This window comes from Lepidochelys kempii, chromosome 2, assembly GCF_965140285.1.
Source record: "Lepidochelys kempii isolate rLepKem1 chromosome 2, rLepKem1.hap1, whole genome shotgun sequence".
Lineage (NCBI taxonomy): Eukaryota > Metazoa > Chordata > Testudines > Cheloniidae > Lepidochelys > Lepidochelys kempii.
Genome location: NC_136381.1, coordinates 114,630,500 through 114,655,769, shown reverse-complemented (window position 1 = coordinate 114,655,769; position 25,270 = coordinate 114,630,500). Strand labels below are relative to the sequence as shown.

General features: G+C 38.3%; 1 protein-coding gene across 1 annotated transcript in view; it reads left to right on the top strand.

The window, feature by feature from the left end:
• The window catches only part of SYCP2L (synaptonemal complex protein 2 like), a 53,904-nt gene that overhangs the window by 10,302 nt on the left and 18,332 nt on the right, over positions 1-25,270 (top strand). The window contains exons 6-24 of the mRNA XM_078851321.1: positions 1,318-1,342; positions 2,222-2,307; positions 2,456-2,544; positions 2,857-2,891; positions 3,684-3,826; positions 5,114-5,166; positions 6,454-6,499; positions 7,371-7,463; positions 7,540-7,600; positions 8,601-8,749; positions 10,083-10,143; positions 12,619-12,725; positions 13,115-13,190; positions 13,303-13,381; positions 14,901-14,958; positions 15,766-15,824; positions 18,357-18,408; positions 22,674-22,729; positions 24,020-24,074. Of these exons, the coding sequence (XP_078707447.1) occupies positions 1,318-1,342; positions 2,222-2,307; positions 2,456-2,544; positions 2,857-2,891; positions 3,684-3,826; positions 5,114-5,166; positions 6,454-6,499; positions 7,371-7,463; positions 7,540-7,600; positions 8,601-8,749; positions 10,083-10,143; positions 12,619-12,725; positions 13,115-13,190; positions 13,303-13,381; positions 14,901-14,958; positions 15,766-15,824; positions 18,357-18,408; positions 22,674-22,729; positions 24,020-24,074 (1,383 nt within the window). The remainder of the gene's footprint in view (positions 1-1,317; positions 1,343-2,221; positions 2,308-2,455; positions 2,545-2,856; positions 2,892-3,683; positions 3,827-5,113; positions 5,167-6,453; positions 6,500-7,370; positions 7,464-7,539; positions 7,601-8,600; positions 8,750-10,082; positions 10,144-12,618; positions 12,726-13,114; positions 13,191-13,302; positions 13,382-14,900; positions 14,959-15,765; positions 15,825-18,356; positions 18,409-22,673; positions 22,730-24,019; positions 24,075-25,270) is intronic.

The window sequence follows — 25,270 nt, the reverse complement described above, 5'->3', positions numbered from 1 at the left end:
TTACAGAAGTCTAAATCTATTACATCAGTACTATTACTGTTCTCAACCAAGTATGTAATCTTATTTAAAAAAAGATATGAAGCTAGTTTGACAGGATCTATTCTCCATAAACCCACGTTAATTGGCATTCATTGCATTACCCTTTTTATATTCTTTATTAATTGAGTCCCATATCAGCCATTCCATTATCTTGCCCAGGATCAATGTCAGGCTGACAGGCCTATAATTACTCAAGTCATCCCATTTACCCTTTTTAAAAAAATTGACACAATATTAGCTTTTTTCATTCTTCTGGAACTTCCCCAGTGCTCCAAGAATTATGGAAAATCAACACTGATGATGAAGTGAGCTCCTCAGCCAGCTCTTTAAAAATTCTTGGATGCAAGTTATCTGGAGTGGATGATTTAAAGAAGTCTAACTTTAATAGCTTCTGCTTAACATCCTCCAGAGCTACTAGTGGAATGGACAGAGTGTTATCATCATATGATATGATTATATCATCTGTTTCCCCCAAATACAGAACAAAATATTTAATACTGCCACCTTTTCTACATTATTATTGATAGTTCTACCATTTCCATCTAGTAATGAGCTGATATCATTGTCAGGATTCTGTTTGTTTCTAATATATTTTTAAAAACTCCTTATTATCACTAATTCTGCTGGCCAAGAATTTATCCGTGTCTCCCTTGGCTTCCCTTATAGATTTTCTATAATTCCCAAATTCTGATTTATATTAATTACTATCACTTTCCCCTTTCTTCCACTTGTTATATATAATTGTTTTATTTTTTAATAGCAGCTTTCATGTCCACTTTAAACCAGGTCAGTTTGACTTTCTAAAACTACTTAAATTTCCCCCAAAACTTCAGATACGTTTCAGATATCAATGTCTTGTTATGACATTTAGCACTATACCATACAAGTTTCAATGGTGTATATATACAAATAGATGGCAAAAATAACACTTTTTCCCACTATGGTTTGGGTTTTCAAAGGAACCAGGTCTAAGGGAATTAGGCACCCAAATCCCTTTGAAGTTCATGAGGATTCTCTTAAGTGCTTCTGCAAATCTCAATATATAAGGGTTTTAGTGAACAATTTTAATTAACATAACTGCACTTCTGGAGGGTTTATCTGGATGTAAAATTGAAATTATACTCTACTAGGGTGCTTAAGTGTCTCAGAAATGCCAGTGAGGGGTGAATAGGATGGTGGTGGCTGCATAAACACACAGCAGTTCACTTTACTAGAACTGTTAATTATTACTGTATCCAGTATGTAATCTAGATTCACCTCTTTTTTCCCCCCCATTAGGTCATTTGCAAATGCAACAGTGAAGGTCAGTGATTTCCCAAATACTTTTATTCTGCACATGTCTCAGTAACCTTTTCTTTATATCATTTTTTTAAAAAAGGGGGAAAATAGACCTTGTATGAGTAAGAGTTCATCCAAAGCCACATGTATAACTAGTTACAGTAAAATTTCCTGTAACATACAAATAAGAGTATTAAACCTTTTTAGTAACTATTGGGATATACTGAGAACATGTAGCCTTGCTAGCGTTACAACTAAAATGAAATATTTTGTTTCAAATTGTTTGTAGTAAGTATTTCGCTTGTTCCAAGGTAAATGGTACCATTGAAATGGGTTTAGTATAGTCAAAACCCTGATGATCTCTTCCCCTTCTCCGCCCAAGAATATTTTTAAAAAAGACCATTTGCCACTGAAAATGGCTGTGTAATTTTATAATCTGTCTGTGTCTAGAAACTAGAATTCTGGGTTAATAAGAATTGCAAAAGGGAATTACATATATAAGGGCATCCCCATGGAATAAGAGATAAGTTGCTTACTCCTCCTATAGCCTGCTATTTTTAAAGCAGAGGAGAAACCGCATTATTCAGAACATGCTTGTTTAATAGCCTGGTCTACACACTTTTTGGATCAATTTAACTATTTTGGTTAGAGATGTGATTTTTCTACTGAAATAGTTAAATTGGTACAACCCCTCTAGCAGGGGTGCAGTTTTAGCTATATGAAGGAGATTTCTATCTGAATAGCTTATTCACCTTACCATGTAGAAGCCCCCTTATACTAGTATAACTGCATCCAGGCTAGGCGGTCATACTATTTCAACTATACTGGTATAGCTAAAATAGTGCAATTCTGTGTGTGTAGACAAGCCTTATGCCAGATGTAATACTTTGACTGTTCTCCTAAGGAAAGAAACAGTTGCTGGATTCATTCTTACCTGACCTTGGACAGCTAGTGACTGAAACAAATGTTGGCTGTGCGCTTCGGCAGGAGGTGAGACTCGAGTGAGAATACAAACGTATGTAAAATGTTAACAATAAAAATATGTTTTAATGACTTATTTCTCCTCTTCTCCATACTGTCTCTTTCTACCATCTTCCCTCCCTCCCCCACCTCTCCCAAAAAAATCCCTGCAAAAAAGGCTTTGAGGACTCTGAACTCTATGCTTGACAGTGTACCACGGGAAGAGAGAAGAAAATTTCCTACATCTGAAGAAATGTGTTCGCTTACGTAAGTATCTCTACAGCAACTGTAACATTTGTTGCAGCAAGAAAAGCATTTAGTTATGGTGTGTAACTTGCTTTTCAACAATATGAGGCGGTAATCTATAGATAGATCCTAATTGGTGAAAAGATGATGGATTGTACAAGCGTGGATAAAAGTTGCAAGCTTCTCCTTTTATTTTAATCATGAGCATTTAGTGAGTGATTGCACTTTTGTTCAAATTTATAGAAAAAATATGTATTTTTTTTTTTACTGTTCATATGCTTTGAATGGATTAAAATGGAAGGAAAAAGCATTAATGGATTATGTTTGTTTCAGGAAAGATCTTGCAAAAACAATTCTGGAGGTTGGTGGTAAGAAATACTTAGTCATTATTTTCATGAATTGAAACTCTTTTCCCCCTAAAATCCCTAATGAATTGTTACTTTGTTACACTTCATATCGTATTTTTAACTTTTTGAACATCATTTTTATTGTCCTCAACAATCAAGATGAAATATATTTTCAGACAAGTTCATTCTTACACCAGAAAGCTACTAATACTGATTTTAAAAACACTCAAGTAATGAAATGGTAGGAAAGGTTATGCTGTGATACACACAGAAAATGTATAGTAAGTCAAAACGGAATACGTGGGAGATCAGCATCTGGTGTTAGCCTTTTGTTCTGTTAGCCTGCTAAGTGGTTAAGAAGTGCATCTACCTATTTACCATTTTAAAAATAAAACTTATGAGTTTCATCTGTTTTGTCCAATAGCTTTGACCAAGTAAATAATGTAAATGTAGCCTTTCTCTTAATAATAGCATTTTGAGGTATATGTGTTTGGCAGGTGAAATAACAGCCATAAGGAGTTTATGGAGGTGGTGAAGTCCTCTTCCTTTTTACTTCAGGGCATGTCTCCAGACACTCATGCACAGAGAGTTAACAGTGCTCAATAATTGGTTGAATAAAATAAAGGAACTATATGAGACCTCAAAGTAGCTTGTGATATTTTGCAGGACAGTTTTGGCTTTTGTTATCACTGAATCAAAGCACCAGCTTCTTAGGATTAAAATTTAATGCAGTAGGCTGATATTCATTAAGCCATTGTATTAACCTTCTGTTTTTTTGAGGGATGCTTCTATTCTTTTATTTATCACATGTAGATTATGACCTTCAGGTTGCTCTTTCGGAAGCACTGTGTAGGCTGATAACAAAAAAATGGAGGGATGACCTTGTTCACAACTGGTTTGAAGATGATTATCTTGCTGAAGCTTTCAAAGAGATAAAGGATAGAGAATTTGAGACGGTAAGGGTTTTTATTTTGAAAACAAAAACTGACTGTTCTATATAGGGGTCAGTTTCATCTGGGTTTAGTATATAAAGTTCCTGATCATGTTGAAGAGATGTTTTAATGTCCTTGTAAGAAATTGGTTCAATTATATTGTCATTGTATTAACGTAAGGTATCCTTCAGTAAGCCAAAGAAGTAATTTTATATTGTTAGCATTAAAAAAAAAGTACATAATCATATTAATATAGAACTAATCACCTGGAATAGAGGCTACAAGAACAAGTGTGTTAGAGTTGTGCCTTGCCTTCTCCTTCTTACACCAGATCGTCTACAGTTAAATCCATAGTTTAGGACCAGATTCTCACAACCCTACTTCTTAAGTAGTCCTATTGTGAGTAAGATGTGACTCACTGTAAATAAGGACAGCTGACTCAAGCCGTTTGCATCATGTCATTTGCTATTAAATACGCCTTGTCAAGCCTACATCCAAACATTCCATCTTATGTCAAGCCCTTTTTTAAAACTTGTGCTCAAGACTTCTCCACAGGCATTCTGTCATTCCAGAGTGGCCTAACTTATTCATCAAAGCTTTAGATCGGAGCTAAAATGCCCTTTCCCACCAGTAGAAAGTGGATGTAGTATAGACAGTTACAGCAGAAAGAGGACAGATTATGCTAAGATGTGAGCATGTGGGAACATTCTACCCAGCCATGTAATGTGCCCTCAATTCAGTGAGATCAATGAATGCCAAAAACATAACAGTAACATTTCTATAAAGAAAATTGCTCAAATAGAACATGAATTTAAATAACCATGGGGAATTACATTTTAAATGACAAGCCATTCAGTGTTGTCTAACAGTTCAAGAAAACTGAGCAGAAGCTTAATGTGATATGCTACATATAATTTGGGTAGAGAGCTTTTTCCTATTATGGGCCCAATCCAACTCCCATTGATTTCAGTGGGAACTAAACTAAGCCCCCAGTGAACATACATTAGTTGGATGTTACAATATGTGACCTGTAACGTTACAATATGTTCTCTTCCTTTGAATTGTTCCCCTTCTCGCAAGTGCTCCTGTACTGATTTGTGTGGTTCCTATGTGGGCTTTAACTAAACTGGGTTTGAATCAACTGATAGCTCCAACAATACGAACAGCTTGGGTTTGGATCATCTGACAGCTCCAGTGATCCTGTTAGTGGTCTTAGTCACCACACTATTATTTGCCCAACAAAATATTGCTTACAAGTGTAAACAGTAACTAATTTTTTTTTTTTGTAACAAGCTGTCCTTTGTTTTAAAGGACTGCAGAAAATTTCTCAATCAACTAAATGACAGACTTGGGGATAAAAAAAGGTAAGTTCTCTACAGTGAACACAGAATGTAATATATGGCCTGCTGGGCAGACCCAGTGATTGCATTTTTGGTTCCATATGTATAGGTTGCCAAAACTTTTGGTTATGTGGTGTGTAAATTGCAACATGGGTATAAATGAGTGGCTAATAAATCCCTTTTACAAATCCTGGTATCTGCACTTATTTTGGTGGAAGAGAAAGCTTTCACATCTAAAAACCTGAATTCATTTATTGTGTGTTTAACTTCCTTTCTGAGCGTTGGTAATGAGGTTATGCTAGTCACATCACTTAATGCCCTCCTGAATTTTCTGTAGTATCTGGCTGATGAATCTTGCCCATATGCTCAGGGTTTAGCTGATCGCAATATTTGGGGTCAGGAAGGAATTTTCCTCCAGGGCAGATTGGAAGAAGCCCTGGAGGTTTTTCACCTTCCTCTGTAGCATGGGGAACGGGTCACTTGCTGGAGGATTCTCTGCTCCTTGAAGTCTTTAAACCACAATTTGTGGACTTCAATAGCACAGACATAGGTGAGAGGTTTTTTGCAGGAGTGGTGGGTGAAATTCTGTGGCCTGCATTGTGCAGGAGGTCAGACGGGACCATTATGATCATCTAAATAACTATGAAAGGTGCTAAGAAATGGCAGTGATGAGGGAGGTAGAAGAGCCTGAATAAGATAGAATAAAAGTCTGTTGCATAGATTTATAAAAGCTACCAATGAGTGAGAATCTGTTTGGTTCAGTTGGTCTCCTGTTAGTGCATAGTGGCTCCTATAAATTTATCTAGCCTTTTTCTCAGTCCAATGTTACACAACCAATGTGCTGAACTACTGATACTTCCCTTGGAAGATTATTTGTTTACACAATTATTTGTTTGCACGGGGATAACTTATTCTATTCTTTCATCTGTACTCATCAGTTAGTATTCTTTCCTTACTGCTGTTTAGAAAATGTGTGACCTGTGGGCCACCATTTCATTTATAAAGTACACATTTTAAAACTAACTCTGTAGAGCCCATCAGTGGGTCACCTGACGCTTGAAATAAAGTATTAGAGTTGATCTTCTCTACTGACAGAATGAAGACACAATATCTGTATAGTATCTGCCTGAAAGGATATTGCAGATGCTTAAAGGAAAACAAACTTATGTGACTTCTAGAAAATTTAATCTTTTGATCAACAAGTCTAGAGAGACTTAACCTCTCATTCAGGTTTTTGGTTTTTCATTTAAATTCCCATTCTGACTTGTGTTCAGGAACAAGTTATTATGTTCAAGTATGCTTCTTTTGCAGAGTTTATTCATTTCCCTGTATATCTGCTTTTGCTGACATGGAGGAGGTAAGTGTTTTTATGTCCTCTGATGCATTTCTTATACTGTTAGTACACGGTTTTAAAATGGACAAAATAACCTCATGTGATTAAAAGATATTTAGTTCTGCTGCATCCTACAACCGTGTGAAAGGCATGCACCTGTACATTTGCTTTGCCAAACTGCTGTTTTACTTCTTTTTCCATTTTATTGGCAAGTTACCTACCATTTGTGTCAGCCAAACAATAAAGACACTGAATAGACTGGCTCTGTCTTAAAGACCATGAGATGGATCACCTGTTCCTGTAGAAAACACTACGAAGGGAACAGGGAGGAAAACCGAGATTTCCCTTGTACAGTTCCTCCCAAAATGGGTGTCAAAGGGCAAGGTTTGCCTCCCTACTCCCACAGAACAGATCACAGGCTAGCAGCTCACCCTACAGATCCACATGAGGATCCTTATATCATGGCTCAGTTTCACAGTTCTTTAATTATGTAAGTGAATGTTAAGTACTTGGCACTGTGCTCCTTAGGTTACCAAACTAACCTAAGTAACAGAAGTATTAGTCTCAAGAGGCTACCATCAGCTCTGCTTAATAAGTGCTGACAAATACATAGGACTTCCTAGAAACTTGAACAAAACAATTGCACAGTATTTACTTCAATCAAGAGTAAACATTATTTTTCCTTGGCTAATGTACAGTAATTTTCTGGTTCTGTTGTAAGTCAGTTACAGGCTAGTAGTTCATCTCTTCATACCATTTAGAAACAAATGTAAGTGTTCATAATAAAGATAATTCAAGTCTAGTTAAGCTAGTTAACACAGTTGAGAACAACAGTACTGTGTTTTTTGTATGGGCTCTTCTGGAAATAATGGCAATGGCTGTTCTATTTCTTAAGGTGAAGAAGCCATCAGATGAGAAACTGGAGGAGTTTTGGATTGACTTCAATGTTGGAAGTCAGTGTGTGTCTTTCTACATAGACAGCACTGAGGTAAACATATCTTCTGATTACTTTTTGATTAGGCTAAAATACTTGAAGAGAATTCACTCCCAAATCCTTTTTTTAGGGTGCTCTTTGGGATTCAGTGAGACTGCCAACAGAAACGGTCAGTAGTTACAGTCTGAGAGGTAAGGTCACCCAAAGGATGTTATCTTTACAATCAAAAGTAGCCAAAAGAAACTGCAGGTTTATATTAATACCTTACACTGAACTTCCAAGAAGCATCCAATAGGATCACAGTTGCCAAATGTAGTCAGCTTCGAACATGTGAAAATTTGCAACATAATTTGAGGTTGACAGTCTAAGTCATAAAACTTTCATGGTGTTTTGGGGTTTATATTATGCAATATATTTAAATAAGAATTGAAATAAAGTTCAATCCACTCCTGTAGTAACAAATAGCATATTTTTGAAATAACTTTAAGTATTCTGCATATACACAAATGTCTGCTGTTATGAATACCTATCATGAAAATGTATTATCTTCCCCATGGACCCAAAGTAATGCTAACTGAAGTCAATGGAAAGAGACTCACTGGGAGGGAGAATGGGCCCTGAAAGGCTTTTTTTCTAAGGCTAACCTAGCAAAGGGTACTTTTTAGGGTTGTATGAGATTCTGTCTAACATGGCTAAAATAGAGATCAAATATGTGCCAGGACTGTGAAGCAATAAATACTAATTTAGGCCTCCCCCCACTCCCATAAATGTAATTGGCGGTTCCCTCCCATCAGGGGCAAACATAGACCCTTAGGGGTAAAGACTCCTAGCTGTAATGGTGAAGTAGAAAGCCACAACCTAGCTGCTACAATTTAGCTACGCAGGCAGCAAGACTGCAGAGATGGCTCATAGGGGGACTCTGTAACCTTCTGCATGGTATAGAATTTAGCTCCATGAGGACTGTGTCATCTGAATGCACTGGTTGGTTTATGGAGAGGCCCAGGACGTGGTTATAGTCTTATTTGTACCCTGTAAAGAGAGGAGGATAAAACTCTGTGCATACTCAAAATTTTTGTACTTTTCAAAAGAGTGACTCCCTTGGTGTGGGAAATGGCATGCAAATTATTTCAGTGATATACTGCCACTTTCTGTGTAATTCTAAACCAGATTCTAATTTCCTTTTTAAAATAGAAGATAATGGAGAAAAGATGGTTAAAATTTACCTGAAGAACCCTACTATGGTCAATGGCAAAGAAGTAACAAAAATCAAAATTCACTTCAATGCCAAATTTGATATTTTGAATACACTCAATGAAGTTCTGGGAGAAGACAAAATGATGGCAAGTATTAGTTTTTGGCTTTATTGTATAACCATTTACAGTCATAAGACTTTTTAACATCCTGGTTCACTTTTCAAATGTATTGGTTAAAAGTTTAACTAGTCCTGAAAGATCTCAGCTGTTAGATTTAACCAGAGAAGGAGAAAAATGTTTGTTTCCTGTTTTGATGCTATGAGAAATCTTTCAAGCCTTCTTAGTATACCATGCAGTCTTTTTCTTGTCTCCCCTACTGAGGCCAGATCTAAACTAAAAAGTTCTGCTGGCATAGATATGTTGGTCAAGAGTATGGGGAAAACCCAAACATCCTAGCCAACATAGCTATGCCAGCAAAACCCTCAGTGTAGAGACTGCTAAATTGGCAGACAAACTCCTGTTGGCATACGCTATGCCTATGCTAGGGAGCTTTGCTGGAATAGCTATACCTGTCTAGTTACACCAGCAAAGCCTCTGTAGCATAGACTAGTTCTTAGTCTTCTACAGTAGAAATTCAGGTTGTGTTTACCTAGTCTTCCACCAGAATATTGGACATGAACTCTAGTTAATGCTGCAGTGCAATACTGGTGTCTGCTCTCTTATGGGTTTCTGTAATTAAATGTTCCTTCTCCTTCTAATATTCAGTGACTGTCCATATGTAAGTTAGATGCTGTGGCACTTTGACCAAAAGAGAAGATGTTCCTTGCCCCTTTCAAAAGTTTTTTTCTAATGCCCAAAAGAATGGCTGTGTTTAGAAGGTGAGGCCTTGAGCTACTACTAGCTGCCTAATAATGGGTTTGTTTACCTGCATAGTTGATTCAATACAAGTATTTAAGTTTATCCTATTATTGCACTTTGAAGTACATCATTCCATTTAGATAAATGGGTAACCTAAAAATACAAATGTGTTTTCTTGTCAGCTCATAATGTAAAATGGACCATGACATGCACATTGGGAAAAGAGAAGCTTGTGGGTCCTGCAAAATTCAAATGTTCAGATGAAAGTAAAAAACTATGATCATACTCTGTAAACTAATGAAACACTATGGGCAAGGAAGAAAGAGAGACTGACTTTGTTTGTTTGGTCTTTTAAGTACTTGGGAGAAACTCTCATTATGGGACCCATGGAAGTGCCTAAATACTGAGGGAATAAAGATGTGTCGTAAATGATTTCAAAGTATTGACTACAGTAATACACTGAGAGCAAATACATTATATGTCATTAGCATTATTCAATGCTTTGTTACCTAAACATATTTCTGTACAGGAAATTGGGTTTCTTGGATAAAGAATTCTGGTTTGGTTGGTTGGTTTATCTGTAAAAAAACAAACAGTAATTTAGATTAGTTTACCCCAACAGATCAAGACTGATAGAGAGGATCTCATCAGCACTGAGGAACAAACAAAGCAAAATGGAACATGTGAGTTTTTAAAAAACATAGATTTCCTGTAGCGGATGGAATTCTAAGAATTATGAATGACACCTGAAAACTGCATATTCTCCAGAAAGCATTAGCAGGTGTAGAGATTTTCATTTAAAGTAACTTTCTAGATATTTTCCATAGTGATTAGATCTTTAACAGTGGGAACTGAGGTACTGTTGCTGAAGTCATACAGCTGTGTTGAAGATGTCTCAAGACAAATAACATTTAATGAAGAGGGTGAAAATTGCAAACAGGATTTAGCAGCTGAAGTAGAATTTATGCCTTAAAAATATCTCTGGAAAATAGAAGACTCAGATATGAAGTCTAGGCATTAGTCTCTAAAAAGTAAGTTTTCTATGAAATGAGAAGACTGAGTAAAACTCCCAAAAGTTCACTTAGGTGACTTTGGAGGGTAAGTCCCAAAGCACCTCAAAAAGTTTTACCAAGTCATCTTCCATAAGAACACCAGCAAGTGCTTTTTGGGTTTCCTTTTGTTTCCAGAGTTGCAATGTTTTCTTGCAGTTCTTATGATTACGTTTTTTTTTTCCTGCCTTGGAGACTTTTAATGATGCTGTGTCCAATTTATTTTCAAATTAAATCCTATTTCCAAACTTTGAAATTGAAAAATAAAGCATTCCTAATAAAATCTTAAAACTGTAGACCTTTTCATAACTCATGTTGAATATTGAACCCGTGGGATGGTTACTTGTTTTGGCAAGTAAATCTGCCTCTTTTTGGTTTGTTTGTTTTGTGTATTATAATATGGCCAAATTCAGAAATAATGCAAGTAGTTATACATTGGTAAATTGGGGCTTTTCTCTTCTAGAAAACTAGGTCATGTTAAAAGACTACCTTGAAGTCATACTAACAAACATATTAATCACATTTTTGCAGTCAATATTGACAGGGACAAACTACGTTTAACACTGTCGCACCTGGACTTGGGTAAAACCCCTAGTTTCTGTCGGGTACGCCACGACTAGTTGATAAGTTGTTACACATGACTTGTCCTTGTTCACACTAACTGCAAAGACTCCAACATGACCCAATTTTCTTAGAAAGACTAGACCTGGGCCCTGTCTTTATATGCTGCTGGGGCAGAATATTATCACCGCAGGAAGGTGTAAGACAAAGAAGGCACCACAGTTTTGTCTTTATCCTCTGGGCTTTTTCTCCTACAGTATCCTCTAATTACCACCATTCATGTGACTTCTGGATTTAATTGACAAAGCTTGCAGTAAATCTCTTAGGCAGCACTCTCCCTTTGGTGTACAGCAAAAAGGCAACTCCCCACTTTCCTATTAGCTATGGCAATCCATTGATGCCACAATTAGAGCATCAGAAATGCCTAAGACAGCTACTCAACTACGTTTTCTAGTTCCAATTATCTGAGACAGTAACTAGCACTTGTTTAGTAGCTTTTTCCCTGCCAACCTTACTGCCCCTAAATCAAGCTATTACTGAAGTTCCCCAAATTCAGTGGAGGCTCATCTGTGTAAAGTGGACAGCAGGTAGATCAGAAGCTGCTGCTGTTCATTCTTTGTCCATCTGAAATACGCACAAAGGCGAACCTCCCCAAAATAGATACCCCTTAAAAGTATTTGATCACCCAGATGCTCCATGGAATGTATTTGTGGGGTTAATGGTAACTGCAGAATCTAGTTTTTTTTATATTTGCAGAATAATAGTGCGGAGAGGACCTAGTCATGATTTGTGGAGAAGGGTTTGGTCACATTACATGTTCATACAATGCACAGCAAATTATAGTCCCTACTCCAAAGAGTTTATAGCCCAATTAGGGACAAAGGTGTAGAACACAACAGAGAGGTAGCGGGGGAACACAATATGAACCTAGTTGCTTCTATTGGCTACATGTTCAATGTGGAGGATTTGTATGATTTTGTTCAATATGATCTAGAAGGCTGTAGTGCTCTTCACATTTTGCTGGAAATATAGAAGGGGAAAAATCTATGTATTAAGAGATTCTTTCTCAAATTACTAAAAAGAAAAGGAGTACTTGTGGCACCTTAGAGACTAACCAATTTATTTGAGCATGAGCTTTCATGAGCTACAGCTCACTTCATCGGATGCATACTGTGGAAAGTGCACCCCAACACACACACAAACCCACTCTCCTGCTGTTTGGGGGAGGGGAAGAGTGAGAAAATCTAGTTGGGCCATTTCCAGCACAAATCCAGGTTATCATACACATTGTAAGGAGAGTGATCACTTTAGATAAGCTATTGCCAGCAGGAGAGTGGGGTGGGGGGAGGTATTTTTTCGTGCTTTGTGTGTATAAAAGATCTTCTACACTTTCCACAGTATGTATCCGATGAAGTGAGCTGTAGCTCACGAAAGCTCATGCTCAAATAAATTGGTTAGTCTCTAAGGTGCCACAAGTACTCCTTTTTCTTTTTGCGAAGACTAACACGGTTGTTACTCTGAAACCTTTCTCAAATTACTGTTTCACAGTAATAACTGGTGAATCCAGCTACTTACAGTGGAAGAAAGATTCTACAAACACTGAAAAAACAGATTCTTTATCTGACATCCTGACATCTCAATATAGTGATCAATCAGTAAGTATGAGTGATTGGAATCCTATGTAGAAATATAATAGTTTCTCCCTTCTTTTCATAGACATGGTGGATGGCACTTTCAAATGTGCTTCAGTGACTTAGACCATTTAGAAAATTTTCCCCAGTCTTTCTAAGTCTCACAGCTATCGGGGAAAGGTAAAAATGTGTTTTCCCAAACTTTCAAAAAAAAGATGCTAGACTTTACTGCCCAGGAATGTTTCAGTTCATAAGTGTAGCCATAATTCAGTCCCACAGACTAGCACTTCCCCACCAAATGGAACAATACATTTGAATATTCAAGAATGTTTCCTGGCCATACTTCTCTGGGAGTAGGAACATAAATGTTAGTGTTGTGCATATCATGTTGTTAATTTCATATCTCAAACCAGCATAAAACTAGTTCTGGTGTCACTACGAGCATGGGAAGCCAACAGACTGAAACCGAAGATGCTAAGCTAAGCCAAGGTCAGGCATGATTTCTTGTAGTTTATAAATATCATTCATGTATAACACTTAAGAAAGGGTTTGCTTTTGTAGACCTGCACAAATACGGTTTTATCTCTATTAAAATTTTCAGAGTGTGAAGCTGCAGTTTCCCAAACACTTTCAGCAAAAAAGTCTAAAACTCCATCACCTAAACTGAATGATAAAACCAGGTAAGCACTTTGGAGCTGCAAGATCTTGTCCAAAAAATTAAAATTTCCTTGGGGGGCTTTTGTATGTTTCTGTTTAACAAGCCATCCAGAACTTAGTTGTTACTAAGTCAAAACTGGTATTTACTACTGTAAACCTAGCCCTAAGGCATGGCTGCAGCCTTCTCCTTTTCTCTTCATAGTTATGAGTCCTGGATTTACCTATAAGGGTGCCTGGTGTCTCCACTCCCTCCTAGCTCAGAGAACACAGAGGGCTTATCCCTTGTGAAAATATTTCACACATGATCTCATACATAGGAGTATCAGACAGAACAAACAAATAAAACAGCTATCCCAATTCCCAGAGTAATAAAACAGTAACTGGGGCTTTATTAGGTATGGGGCACTCAGAATAAGGGACCAGTGGCAAAGAGGATTAAGATAAGCACAAACCATAATACATAACTCTACCTCTCCCAACATTTACAGCCAGAAGAAACAATGCTGTGCTCCCTGCCAGAACATGCCTAGGCAAATACTGAATTTAGGCTCAATCTGTGATGAGCGGTGCAATGAGGATTCAGTGGCCATCTTAAAACAAAATAAACAAGGGTATTCTTACAAAGCATCCACACCAAGGATGGTAAGATCATCCTTGTGGCTCTCTGGTCTGGATTCCACTGCTGTTAGGTTGGTTCTTGGTAGCCAGACCATGATTTTCTTCAGCCTTCTAAGTTTCTGGTCTCTGCTGAGATGCTGTTCAATGTCCCAGGAATCCCAAAGGGTTTCTCTTAGTAAGGAGTGTGGAGAATAGAGGGGTCCTCCCTGGCTGTGATGTCTTTTTCCCTGCTACACACCAAACACAGCCAAAAACCAAACCCTTTGTCTCTGAGTTCTGGCTTCTGGTTGGTTGTGGTAATGTTGCTAGCCAAGTCTCTCTACCTTGGATCTTAGGCAATCTGGGCGACGGAATCCTGAGCCTCTGTAAACATTGCTGCTATAATCCAGGAGTGAGTCCCCCAGAGGGTCTGGAAGGGGTTACACTACATTAATAGGAAAAAGGGTTGGAGTGGGGAGAAGCTGCCTAGTGATTATAAAACTTTTCTTCTATAATCAAAACTTCTGAGTGCTATTTCTGCTCTTCGTGGCTTGCTGTGACCTTAACTGCTGTCTTTTAATTTAACCAATCTGAAAAATTGGTCAAATACTTTGTATTATAGGGGTCACTTTTCTAATGTGCTCTGGGTTGTTTGGTTGTAAAGTAGCTATACAAAGAGTTTTATCTCTACCATGTAGTAGTCATGGCTCCAACCTTAGTGCCTAGTTATCTCCTCTTCCTTAACAGTAGTACAGAATTATACTTTCCTTATTACTAGTTTCAGCGTTGTTGGAACTGAACAGTTCTTTCCCCTCTTCCCCTAACCTTCATTGCATTGGAGTTAACTGGGCTATTGACTTACATTACCTTCATATTGTTTTAATTGGCTTTAAATTGATGGTAGTTTAGAACTGTTTTCTTACCCTTTCCTTCCATTGTTTATAGTGAACCACCCATAGAAGAACATCCAGATATACAGGTTGTAGAAGAATATTCCCTAGAGGTAGGTATGTCTGTCTTTGGGGCACAGTTTACATGCAAAATTTTTATTCAAATGCTTTTTTCCTTTTCTGCACAGTAGAACAATTAAATTAGAACACTGCAAATATTGATTATGTACTGAGACAGAACAGTCTTCTGTGTTTGTACAGTATTTGCCACAATGGTAACCACGCCCGTGACTGGGGCTCCTAAGTGTTCCCACAAGGCAAATAATAAACTATTGCCTCATGGTCTGCTCTTCCACCCTTGTAATGTGGGGGAGAAATAATAATAAACAACCTAGAAACCTTAGCCAGAATCTTCAAACAAAAATGCCTAAAATAAGGTACCTCAGCAGAAATAGCCTGATGTCTTTTCAGAAGGATTTGAACACCTGGACACCTAAATAAAAGTGATATTTGATTTGAGGTCCATTTTCAGCACCTATGAAAATTCAACCTACTGTAACTGGTGCCTGGCCTCGGGTGCCCAGGTACCATGAAAGAAACTTTTACTTTTGTCTTTTCTGGGCAGGCAAGGCCAAAACTTTCATGACTGTACCTATCCTGTGAATGAGTTAAAGATTTTAAGTATTCAGTCTTCTCTGTCCCCCTTCTGGTTGTTCCCTTACTGGTCCACCCCTTCCCTAACTTCTGGGTATAAAGTATTACAGAACATGGTATTATGGTGGATTATGATATTAATTAGTTTTGGAGTGATTCTATGAACTAATATGGATGGGTGTGTCTATTTTCAGTTGCAACATATTGAGTAAATAGCTTTACTCTGTGTGCCATAGTTTTAAATCCTGTAACCTCCTTTCTTTTAGGCTGATGAATGGGAGAAGAAAAATAGAAGAACAAGCTTGAGCAAACAAATAGAAGCAAAGTACAGTATATGAGTCTTGAACGTGTACTAAACCTTGGTGCACTGTAGCTTAAATTTTCTAGCATTCATGTTCAGTGTTAAAAACTGATTTAAGTAAAAAATGCTTCTCGGCTGCTCTCGGCTAAAATCAAGTGTAAACTGACTGACTAGAGCAGCCATGCCCTCTAGTGATATTTTCCAGTATAGCAATTACTCAGTCTGGTTGAGGTTACCAGTGCTTCAGAGGAGGATCCATTCCTACACTGCCAATAACATACAAGAGCTAACTGATATACCACAGAGGAAATTTCTTCTTGACTCCCACTGATTATATTTATGCCCTGAAAGAGGAAGACTGGTGGCCTCTGTAAATTTACTTTAGTATGGCTGCCAGTGACTTAATTTGCAAATGTCTAATCTGCTCTGAAATTAAGTTATCTGACATCATATAGTAACGAGTTCCATCGATAATGTTTTTGCATGTAGTATATAGTGGGTTTTTTTATATTTTAAACTTGAAAACACTAGACTGATGGTATAATTAGGTTTTGGAGGGGTCTGTCTAGCTTTTGAGTGGTCCCTTCAGGGACCCAGGAAGCAGAGGATAGCCAGAGTGCCATGCTTTAACACCATGCTCCTGAACTGCTCCCCGTGCCACGGCAACAACACAACACCACTCTGTGAGCCACCGGATTAAAATCCAGTTGTTTTGGATTCTAGAGGCATACATGGACTACTTCATGGTCTGCTGTAGCAAAGGATGCTGACTGCCATTTTCTAGACTAGTTAGTTAAAAGTGAAACTTGGAGAAATTCTTCTAAAAGGCTGAGAGGTAATGGGTTTCAGAGTAGCAGCCATGTTAGTACGTATCCGCAAAAAGAACAGGAGTACTTGTGGCACCTTAGAGACTAACAAATTTATTTGAGCATAAGCTTTTGTGAGCTACAGTTAAGCTACCTTCATCATAATGGGGTTTAGCTGACTGGCTCCATTTAGTGGGTTTAGACAATCACTCACACATGAAGACAATAGAAAATGAAAGCATTTAGTTGCTTCTTTCAAATACATCTATTTTCTCTAAAATCTGCATATAATCTTTTTTGTGTCTACATCTCTGAGAGCCATACCACTATAAACTCAGGCATTATTGGCTTGAGTCTGCAGGCAGAAAAACAGCAAGGAAGAAACCATTGCTAAAGCTTATCCATCCATATGACTGGGTGTTGTTTCAAACACAATTTATAGCATTTAAACTATGGAAACAATTCACTGCTGCTTGTAGGGACAGCAACTTCCCTCAAAGTTCTCCACAGTATCTGGGTGTTCTTTTTGCGTCCTTAGGTGATGTGTCTATGCTTCATATGTATAACGCTTTAAATTTTGAATATCTACTATTGTCAGATTCTTATTTGTTCTAGTAACACTGAGAATTGTTGTTGTCCTTAAAATTAGGATGATATTGAGGTTTACATTGCAGATAGCTAAAAATGAGGCAGTTTCAATCCCCAAGTGTTCAAAAATCAGATGTCAAACAAACAAAAAAAGAACTTAGCTGAACTTTTGAATTGGTTGTGGATGGAAACTGAATAATTGACATAGAAAATCTTTGGTTTAAAACATAGAAATCTTAGTGAATATTTGAATTTGTCACAACAGGTGCCTCCTGTTGAGAAAGGGGTTGACTTCACAGACATTAGGAATGGAGAATATGAAATACTAGGCTGTCTAGCCCTCCGTCACTCTGCCACTGTAGGATTGCTCCACTCTAGTGTTCTATCCAATGTAGTTCTAAAAGCAAAGCAGCTTCCATCTTTCCTGTTGGGAATCCGCAGCATGGGAGAAAGGACCTAGTTCTGTGTGTGCACCACTCTTCCACTGTTAAACAGAAGAGTAGAATACACAGCCATTTTGACAGCTAATTTTTACAGTGGTGCTGAATCTCAGAAACACTGATGATTTTACACACTCTTACTAATGTTGGGGAAATATGAGGCCTATTTCAAGATGCGATATAGAGATGTGACTAGAGAGCAACCATTAAGAGGTGACGTTTTCAGAAGTGGCTAGGGAAAAGGTCCCTTTGAAAGCCTCTTGGGTTCTTTTCAAAATCCCATCAGCATACACTAGTGATATTTTTTTCTTGCCTTTCTCTACTATTATTGATGGCTTTTGGGGAGCAGAGAGATACCTAATTTACATATTGTAACATGTTAGGTTGGCTTAAAGGACCTATAAAAGATGCAAAATTGTCTTGAACTTACTTTCAAAGGAAACAAGGCATGAGAACCAAACACAAGAAAAGTGTAGTGATAAGGAGGAAGGGATAAGAAACCAAGACTTAAAACAGGAATAAGTGCTTGCTTAGACTGTTGTTAATGCATCTTGGTAAATTTTAGATACATGAACTCTGTGTATAATATTAATGATAAATATTGTAAATGGCTGCAGTTTTTTTCAGCACTCTCTATTTTTAGTGAAGTTATGCAAGTTGAGTGTTCTTTCATAATTGTATGCCAGAAACATTTCACATATTAAGTACATTTTGCTTTGCAGGATGAATTCCTATGACTTTGAAAATTTATCTGACTCTCTGAATTATGAGAAGGTAAAGTTTGGGGAAAATATTGGCATAGAAACGAAAACCATCACATTTGCTTTATATTCAACAACCAGTTGACGGTAATAAGTTTCAACAGGCTGCGTCTCTTAACTGCAGATGAAGTGAAAAGTTTTTCTGAGAAGGTTGAAATTGATCCTATAAGCTAGGAACAAACGATGATAGATATGGATGAAAACGAGATGTGAGACTCATGTCTCATTTCATAGGATTGGACGCAAAAGCTTGTGCTTCTATCTGAAGGAGTAGTCCTAATGTGTTGCAGGTTGCAGTGGATGTAATATGGTGCAGCCATTTGAGTCCATACCATCAAGTTTGTTTTCCTTACCAACGGACAGTAACTTGATTCAAATGAGGTTGAGAATATCTTGCTGTGTTTAAATAGTCAATTTTTTCCCCTTGCCTGAATAGAGAGGATGAACTAAAGTCAGTGGTTCTCAGCTGCTTTCATATCATGACTCCATGTTACAACAGAAGGTTTTGGGATCCCGGTCTTGCCATAGAGAAATGGAAGGTGGTCACATCTCACAGGCTGAGAAACCCCAAATAAGTCAATAATTGAGAAGACATTCTTCATTATAAAATAGGTGTCAGACTTAAGCCTGAAACTTGTCAAGAACTTTAATGAAAGCCAAAAAGTTGCATGAATGGTCTAGGTCTTTACAAGAAGTTACTGAGTACTTCTGGTAACTTCCTTCCGGATAGCTTCCACACATGAAACCTCTGATTTTTGTTACAGTAACTATCATTACCATTTGGTAGCATACAAAAATAGTCTTTCATCCCTATCCTTCAAAGTGGTGGCATAGGCAGGGCTGGTATTATGGTTGCCTGACCCTTCTCATTTTCATATCCTATTCTCAGTTGCTTATAACTTTTCTGACTTTAACCATTTTGGCTGAAATTTTCCATGCTGGGTGTCTGCCTCAGGCTGAAATGTTTTGGAAAAGTTAAACCAAAATGGTTGTCACTTCTGAGAACAATGCTAGGGAAAAATAGTGGTAGCACACACTAAAATTCTGGTGACCTTTTTGTTTGAGACGTTCTAACACTCCATATTTGGGAGCATGGACTTGAAATTTGGTGTGTGTATCGGGAGCTGGTGGGGTCAATAGCCTTTATGAGGGATCTGCCGCTCTTCATCCCCATGAAAAGAGTTCTAAGCCTTTGAAAAGTTACAATTTGTAGGTACTTGGGACTTGCTAGAGAAGCACAGCTAAAAATCTCTGAAGATTCCATCCATCCTGAGCATGTTCCAGCCAGAGGCTCTGGAGGACTTTCTCTGCAATTGCAGCTCTGGGCTGCTGCAGGTCAGATCCAGGTCTGGGCACCAGAACTGAAAGCAGGGAGGCACTCGTGCGCTCTCTCTCTATCTCTCATGCTCTCAATGCCCCTTCCACCCTTATGATGCCCAGGCAGCATGGAGAAGAAAGCTGCCTGAGTCAAATGCAGAGGGCATGAGAGCTGGACTTGGTGTGAGTAGATTAGGAAGGAGGCTGGCAATGGTGGGAGGGTCTGGAGGCTGGCTTGGCAAGGACAGTGGGACTGAAAGTAGAGGGGAGAGAGGAGACTGGGACAGGCTGGACATGAAGACTAGGAGCCATTCAGATGAGGGAATGGAGGTGGAATTGGGGAGGGGGGACATTTCTGATGGGAAGTCAAAGTATTGGTTGAGAACTGGGTTTGGCTGAGGAAAGAGAATGGAACAAGGAGGGGTAGAGGGGTGTGTGTGAGAGAGAGAATTTCACTGAGACTGGATGGGATGGCAAAGAAGAGGGACTGGGAGCCAGTGGGGATAAGGAATGTGAGCATGGGTGCAGGAGCCACTGGATGGTAGGTCGGGGGCAGAGAGACAGGATGGGAAACTGGGTGGGCAGGAACTGAGAATGATTTGGCAAGAAGGGTGAAAGGGATATATAAAGTCCTAGGGGAACTGGGATGCAAAGTCTAGCAGAGGAGACTAGGACTGGCTGGGGAAGGAGGCTGGGACAAGGAGCCAGGGTGGGGAAGAGACAGGACTGGCACAGAAATAGGAGTCAGGCATGGGGTGGGGAGGGATGGGCAAAAGATTCAGTGCCCTCTGGAAAACACTACTCTCCAGAGCCTGAAACAGAGCCAAAGATTCCTGAGTCTCACCATTCCTCTGCTGTTGGGTCTCACATTCTCATCTAGTGGTGGTCCACAGAAAGGATGATAACTTACTAATGCATTGTAATTTCAAGTGGCAGATGTCTCCCCAGTGGATCTAAAAGTTTCCACTCTACCCAGGGTGGTGTCAGTATGATGCAACAAGATTAAATTTCTTTTATTTAAGACTGTTTGTTTGTTTTTTTAAAAAAAGAGAAAACTGCACACAAAAACCTAAATTAAAAGGATATTATAAAGACAAGCCTTCACAAGATAGAAAATACCAGGGATTCAGCCTCAGCTCTGTCATGTATACATTATGATCATGATCACATCATAATTTTTTTCTACAGGACCCTTGCCTCATTCAGTACCCAGGCTGGAGCTGGATCGGGGTGTGTGGTGAAAGACTTTAGGACCTCTGCTTCATTTGTTGCATAAGTTGGAATGTGTGTGGTGACTGAGGCAGAGGATTGCAGGAAAAGAAGGGATGATCCCCTGGCTGTTGAATGGCTGACTTGACACCCTATTTATTTACATTGGTAGAAGTGCTGAGCACTCAGTCAGTTGAAATCAATGGGAGCTGTGCTTTGTATGTATAAAGTGCTATATAAAGCTAAAGACTCTGGGAATGGGGGAAATGAGTTCCTAGGGATCACAAACTGGGTACCCAAAATGAGTGGATATTTTTGACCTTCATCCTTCTGTGCTTCAGTTCCCCATTGGTAAGAATGAGATCATACCCCCTCATTGTAGAGATAAACTAATGTTTGTGCAATACTCGGATACTATTGAGATGGGCACCAGGAAAAGCCCATGAGGAAATTAATAATTCTGTTTTCAGGGTTTGAATAGTGTGCAGTAAAATAAGGCCTGGGGTCACACATTGAACAATGAGGAGGAAATGAAAAACTGAATAGCTGCTTGTTACGTGAGTACTGTCCATCCTGTGCACTGAATGAGGCAGTGAATCTGGTGGAAAAAGTAGTACGTGATCATGTAAATGATGACTGTTTCACAATACATACACACAAGGGAGTTGAATTAAAGTTGCATGGATAACTTTAATTCTGGCATTTTAACTCTAGAGTTGCTTTGCAACTTCACTGTTTGTTTTCAGAAATAATTTTGTGTGTGTGTAACATTAACTAGCCTACATAAGGTAAGACCAGTCTACTAAGTGCCACTAGGGCTGGAGAATTCTTGTTTGTTTTGTGGTGAATATAGGTGCCCCTAAAGCTTCCGTTGCTGGGAGTAGAACTGGTGCATCTTCAACACTGGTGAAACATTAACATAATTCGCAAAAAGAAAAGGAGTACGTGTGGCACCTGAGAGACTAACCATTAAGACCTTTGCTAATGACGTTAAGATGTTTGCTAATGTTGATGCACCTTAAGTGCTTTTGATGTAATGTAAAGAAAAATGCAGAGCCAAGTGTCAAAACTCAACTGTTCTCCTAGGAATTCACTGAACTTCTATGTTAATCAGCACGTAGTGAAATATTTAAACAGATGGTGCAAAGAAATGAGGTTATTGTAACTAACAGCAGTTTAACTGCTCTCGGTCAGATTCCATTTACTGCCCCATGCTTGCTATCCACTCAAATATTACCTCTTCCTGGTTTAATGCCTCTCAAATTCTAGCTGAAAGGAAAAATCTGAATCTCAGTCAAGTATTTGGCACCTTACATCTTTCAATACTACCACTAGGTGTCAGCATAAAGTACTACTCTCCTACATTCTACAATATGTTACACTTATTTAGACTGAGATAAACAGCAATATTTTTAGCCAACATTTGCCATGTCTAGCATTTTGTGTTTTATCCAGAGTGCCTTGGCAATTATCAGGGTTATCCTGATTTGAATACCATTTTAGTAATATATTCTGTGATTCAGAATTCTTTTCGTAATAAAGCAAGGCAAAAGTGAAAAAATGCTGTTTTGAGAAACCTCTATCTCACACTATATTGTTTCACTTAACTAATTCCTCCCATTTAAAAAGCAGTCTTATTCTGGAATATTTTTAGTCAGTTCCCTCTTTATCCCTTCCAAGACCTGACATGTATTCATTTAATAGAATATTGTATGAGATATTGAAACTTAAAATACGTGGCTTCTATTTTAGGTCACTGAAGCGAAACAAAAAATTCTTGGCCAGAAGATTTCTTTACAAAACCAGAGGTACAGCATCATATATCTTTTTCATAGTAACATCTTGCATTGGTAAAGAACACAGTGTCTTTTTTTTTTTAAGAAGATGTTGCTTTTATAAAGTTAGAACAAAAAGGAAGATGCCAATATATTTTTCTGAAGGTGGTTCCTTGCCTATGTGTAATGGTGGTGGACACATTAGAAATATCTTTGTTGTTGCTATTGTATCTGATACAGAAAGACTGAGAGAAGAGAATAACCGTCCGAATCCTGTTAGGTTTTTTTACAAAAGAGATCCTGTTGTATTCAGTGCCTGAGATTTTCTAACTTGGGTGCCTAATATTAGGCACCCAACTAAAATGGCCTGATTTTTCCCCCGCTTCTCCAGCAGTGCTAGTTACACCACTCTCAGCATCCCTGTGAAATTAACGAGAGCTGTGAGGGGCTCAGCATTTCTGGAAAAATTGGGCCACTTAGGCACGTAGCTTTAGATGCCCCTTTAAATCTTGTTTAATAACTACCTGTGTTAATATAGAAAGTAGGATCTGGCCTTCATTTTTGCCTCTAAATGATGGCTGCTGTTATGACTACCTTTTTCAGAGGGATGGGGGGAGTTGTGCATCTGAGGAATTGGTGTTCTCTGCTATTCTTCTTGTTTTTTAAAAAAGAAAAGGAGTACTAGTGGCACCTTAGAAACTAACAAATTTATTTGTGCATAAGTTTTCATGAGCTACAGCTCACTTCATCAGATGCATCACTAACCAGACATCTGTCTTCTGATGGGAAAGAGGCTGGATACTTTGAAGTCTGGTGCCTACAAAAGGATCAGCCAGGAGAGTGTTATAAAAGATTTTCCATAGTCACCCTTTTCTAAGCTCAAACATATCACCCTTATCTTCCTTTGCCCTTCAGACCCCTGGCTAACGCAAGCTGTTCCTGCAGTGTTTCCAACTCTCAATCTTTATCCTGAGGCTCACAGTAGTTGGTATCTTTCTTAAAGCAACAGCACCTGGAATCAAGAAACTGGCCTGAGAATCTTGACTTCCATTTAAAAAAAATATTAAAAACTTCTGGTCCTGAGTGTTGCAGGGAAAAAGTTGAACTTGTGAAATGAATGCATCCTAAAGACTCAGAAAGCAAAAAAACTCCACAATTAAGTATTTTAAAAAAATCTTATTTCTGTTTGACTCATGATTTTTGAACACATAGGGTTGGCAGTGCTCCTGCTTGCAGAATGGTCATATCTTTCCCAATCCATCATGATTTGTTGTGAGCTTCATTGACTAGTTCTAACATGCATAATTGTGGATTACTCAACAGAAGTCACGAAAATGGAAACATGAAACAGGAATCAACCAAACTAGAGAGAAGGCCGGTAGGTAATATATATTAATTATGGTAGATTGTATAGAGCATATGTGTAAATATTAAGTGGCCTATTTCTGCATGTAAATAAACTGAAAGCATGGCCTGTTTAAATTCACTTGGGGAAATGGAGAGGTTAAAATTGGTGATGGTGAACCTTCCCCAGATTTATTCAAATGCATGATAACTTTCTCTCAGCTAATCAAACTTCCATACCTGTGGAGAACCTATTGTGGGAGCTAGCACCTATGCTGCACTCTTTGTGGGGTCGTGACCACCACTTAACTGAAAATTTACATGCACTCTCTTGTTCCCAGTGCTCTGGATCTGAAGTCAGACAGCTGATGCCCAGACAGCCAGGCTTGAGTAGTCAGGAGGGGGTTAAACTAATAATAAAATGGGAGTGTAAAAAGAAGGAAGATAGGACCACTCAGCAAAAAAAAATCAAGATGTTGAGAACAAAATTTAATCAAGGAACTGAACAACATGAAGAAAAAAAATTATTCATTTGCCTATACACCAATGGTAGGAGCCTGGATAACAAACAAGAGGAACTGTAATTGCTCATTTTATGAGAGAATATTTGATCTAGTTAGTATTACTGAAACCTGGTGGGATGGTTCACATTATGGTCCTAGATGATTGGCATGCTAAAATCAATTTAGAAAGGATCACATGGGCAAAAGGGAAGAGGAGTGCAATTCCCTGTCAAAAATGGCATTACCAGTTTCTGAGTCACTGATAACTTAGAAGAAAATGATTTTAAATGCTTATGGATTAAGGTGCTAATAGATAAAGTTCAAGATGGGGTATTAGTTGTGTGATTTGGTGATCTGTAGCAGACACCAAGGGAACATGATGACCGGCTCCTTACACCCCTATCTATAAGGTGTAGGAGAAAGAAGCTGCATGATCCATGGGGGACTTCAGTTTGAGTGACACATGCTGGAGGTCTCATGCTGCCAGGACTAAAGCATCCTTGGAATTTCTGAACATTATAGATGACAATTTCCTAATCTTACAAAGTATTGGAATATTAGACCTTGTCTTAACAGACAAGAGGATGACAGAACTAAAAATTAGATTATGTATGTGACATTAACTAAATCACATTTATAATATGCAAACAGAATGAAGTCCCATATTGTCCAGTAATATGTATATACTTGGTGCTTTAAAAAGACTAATTTCACAAAGCTGAAAACA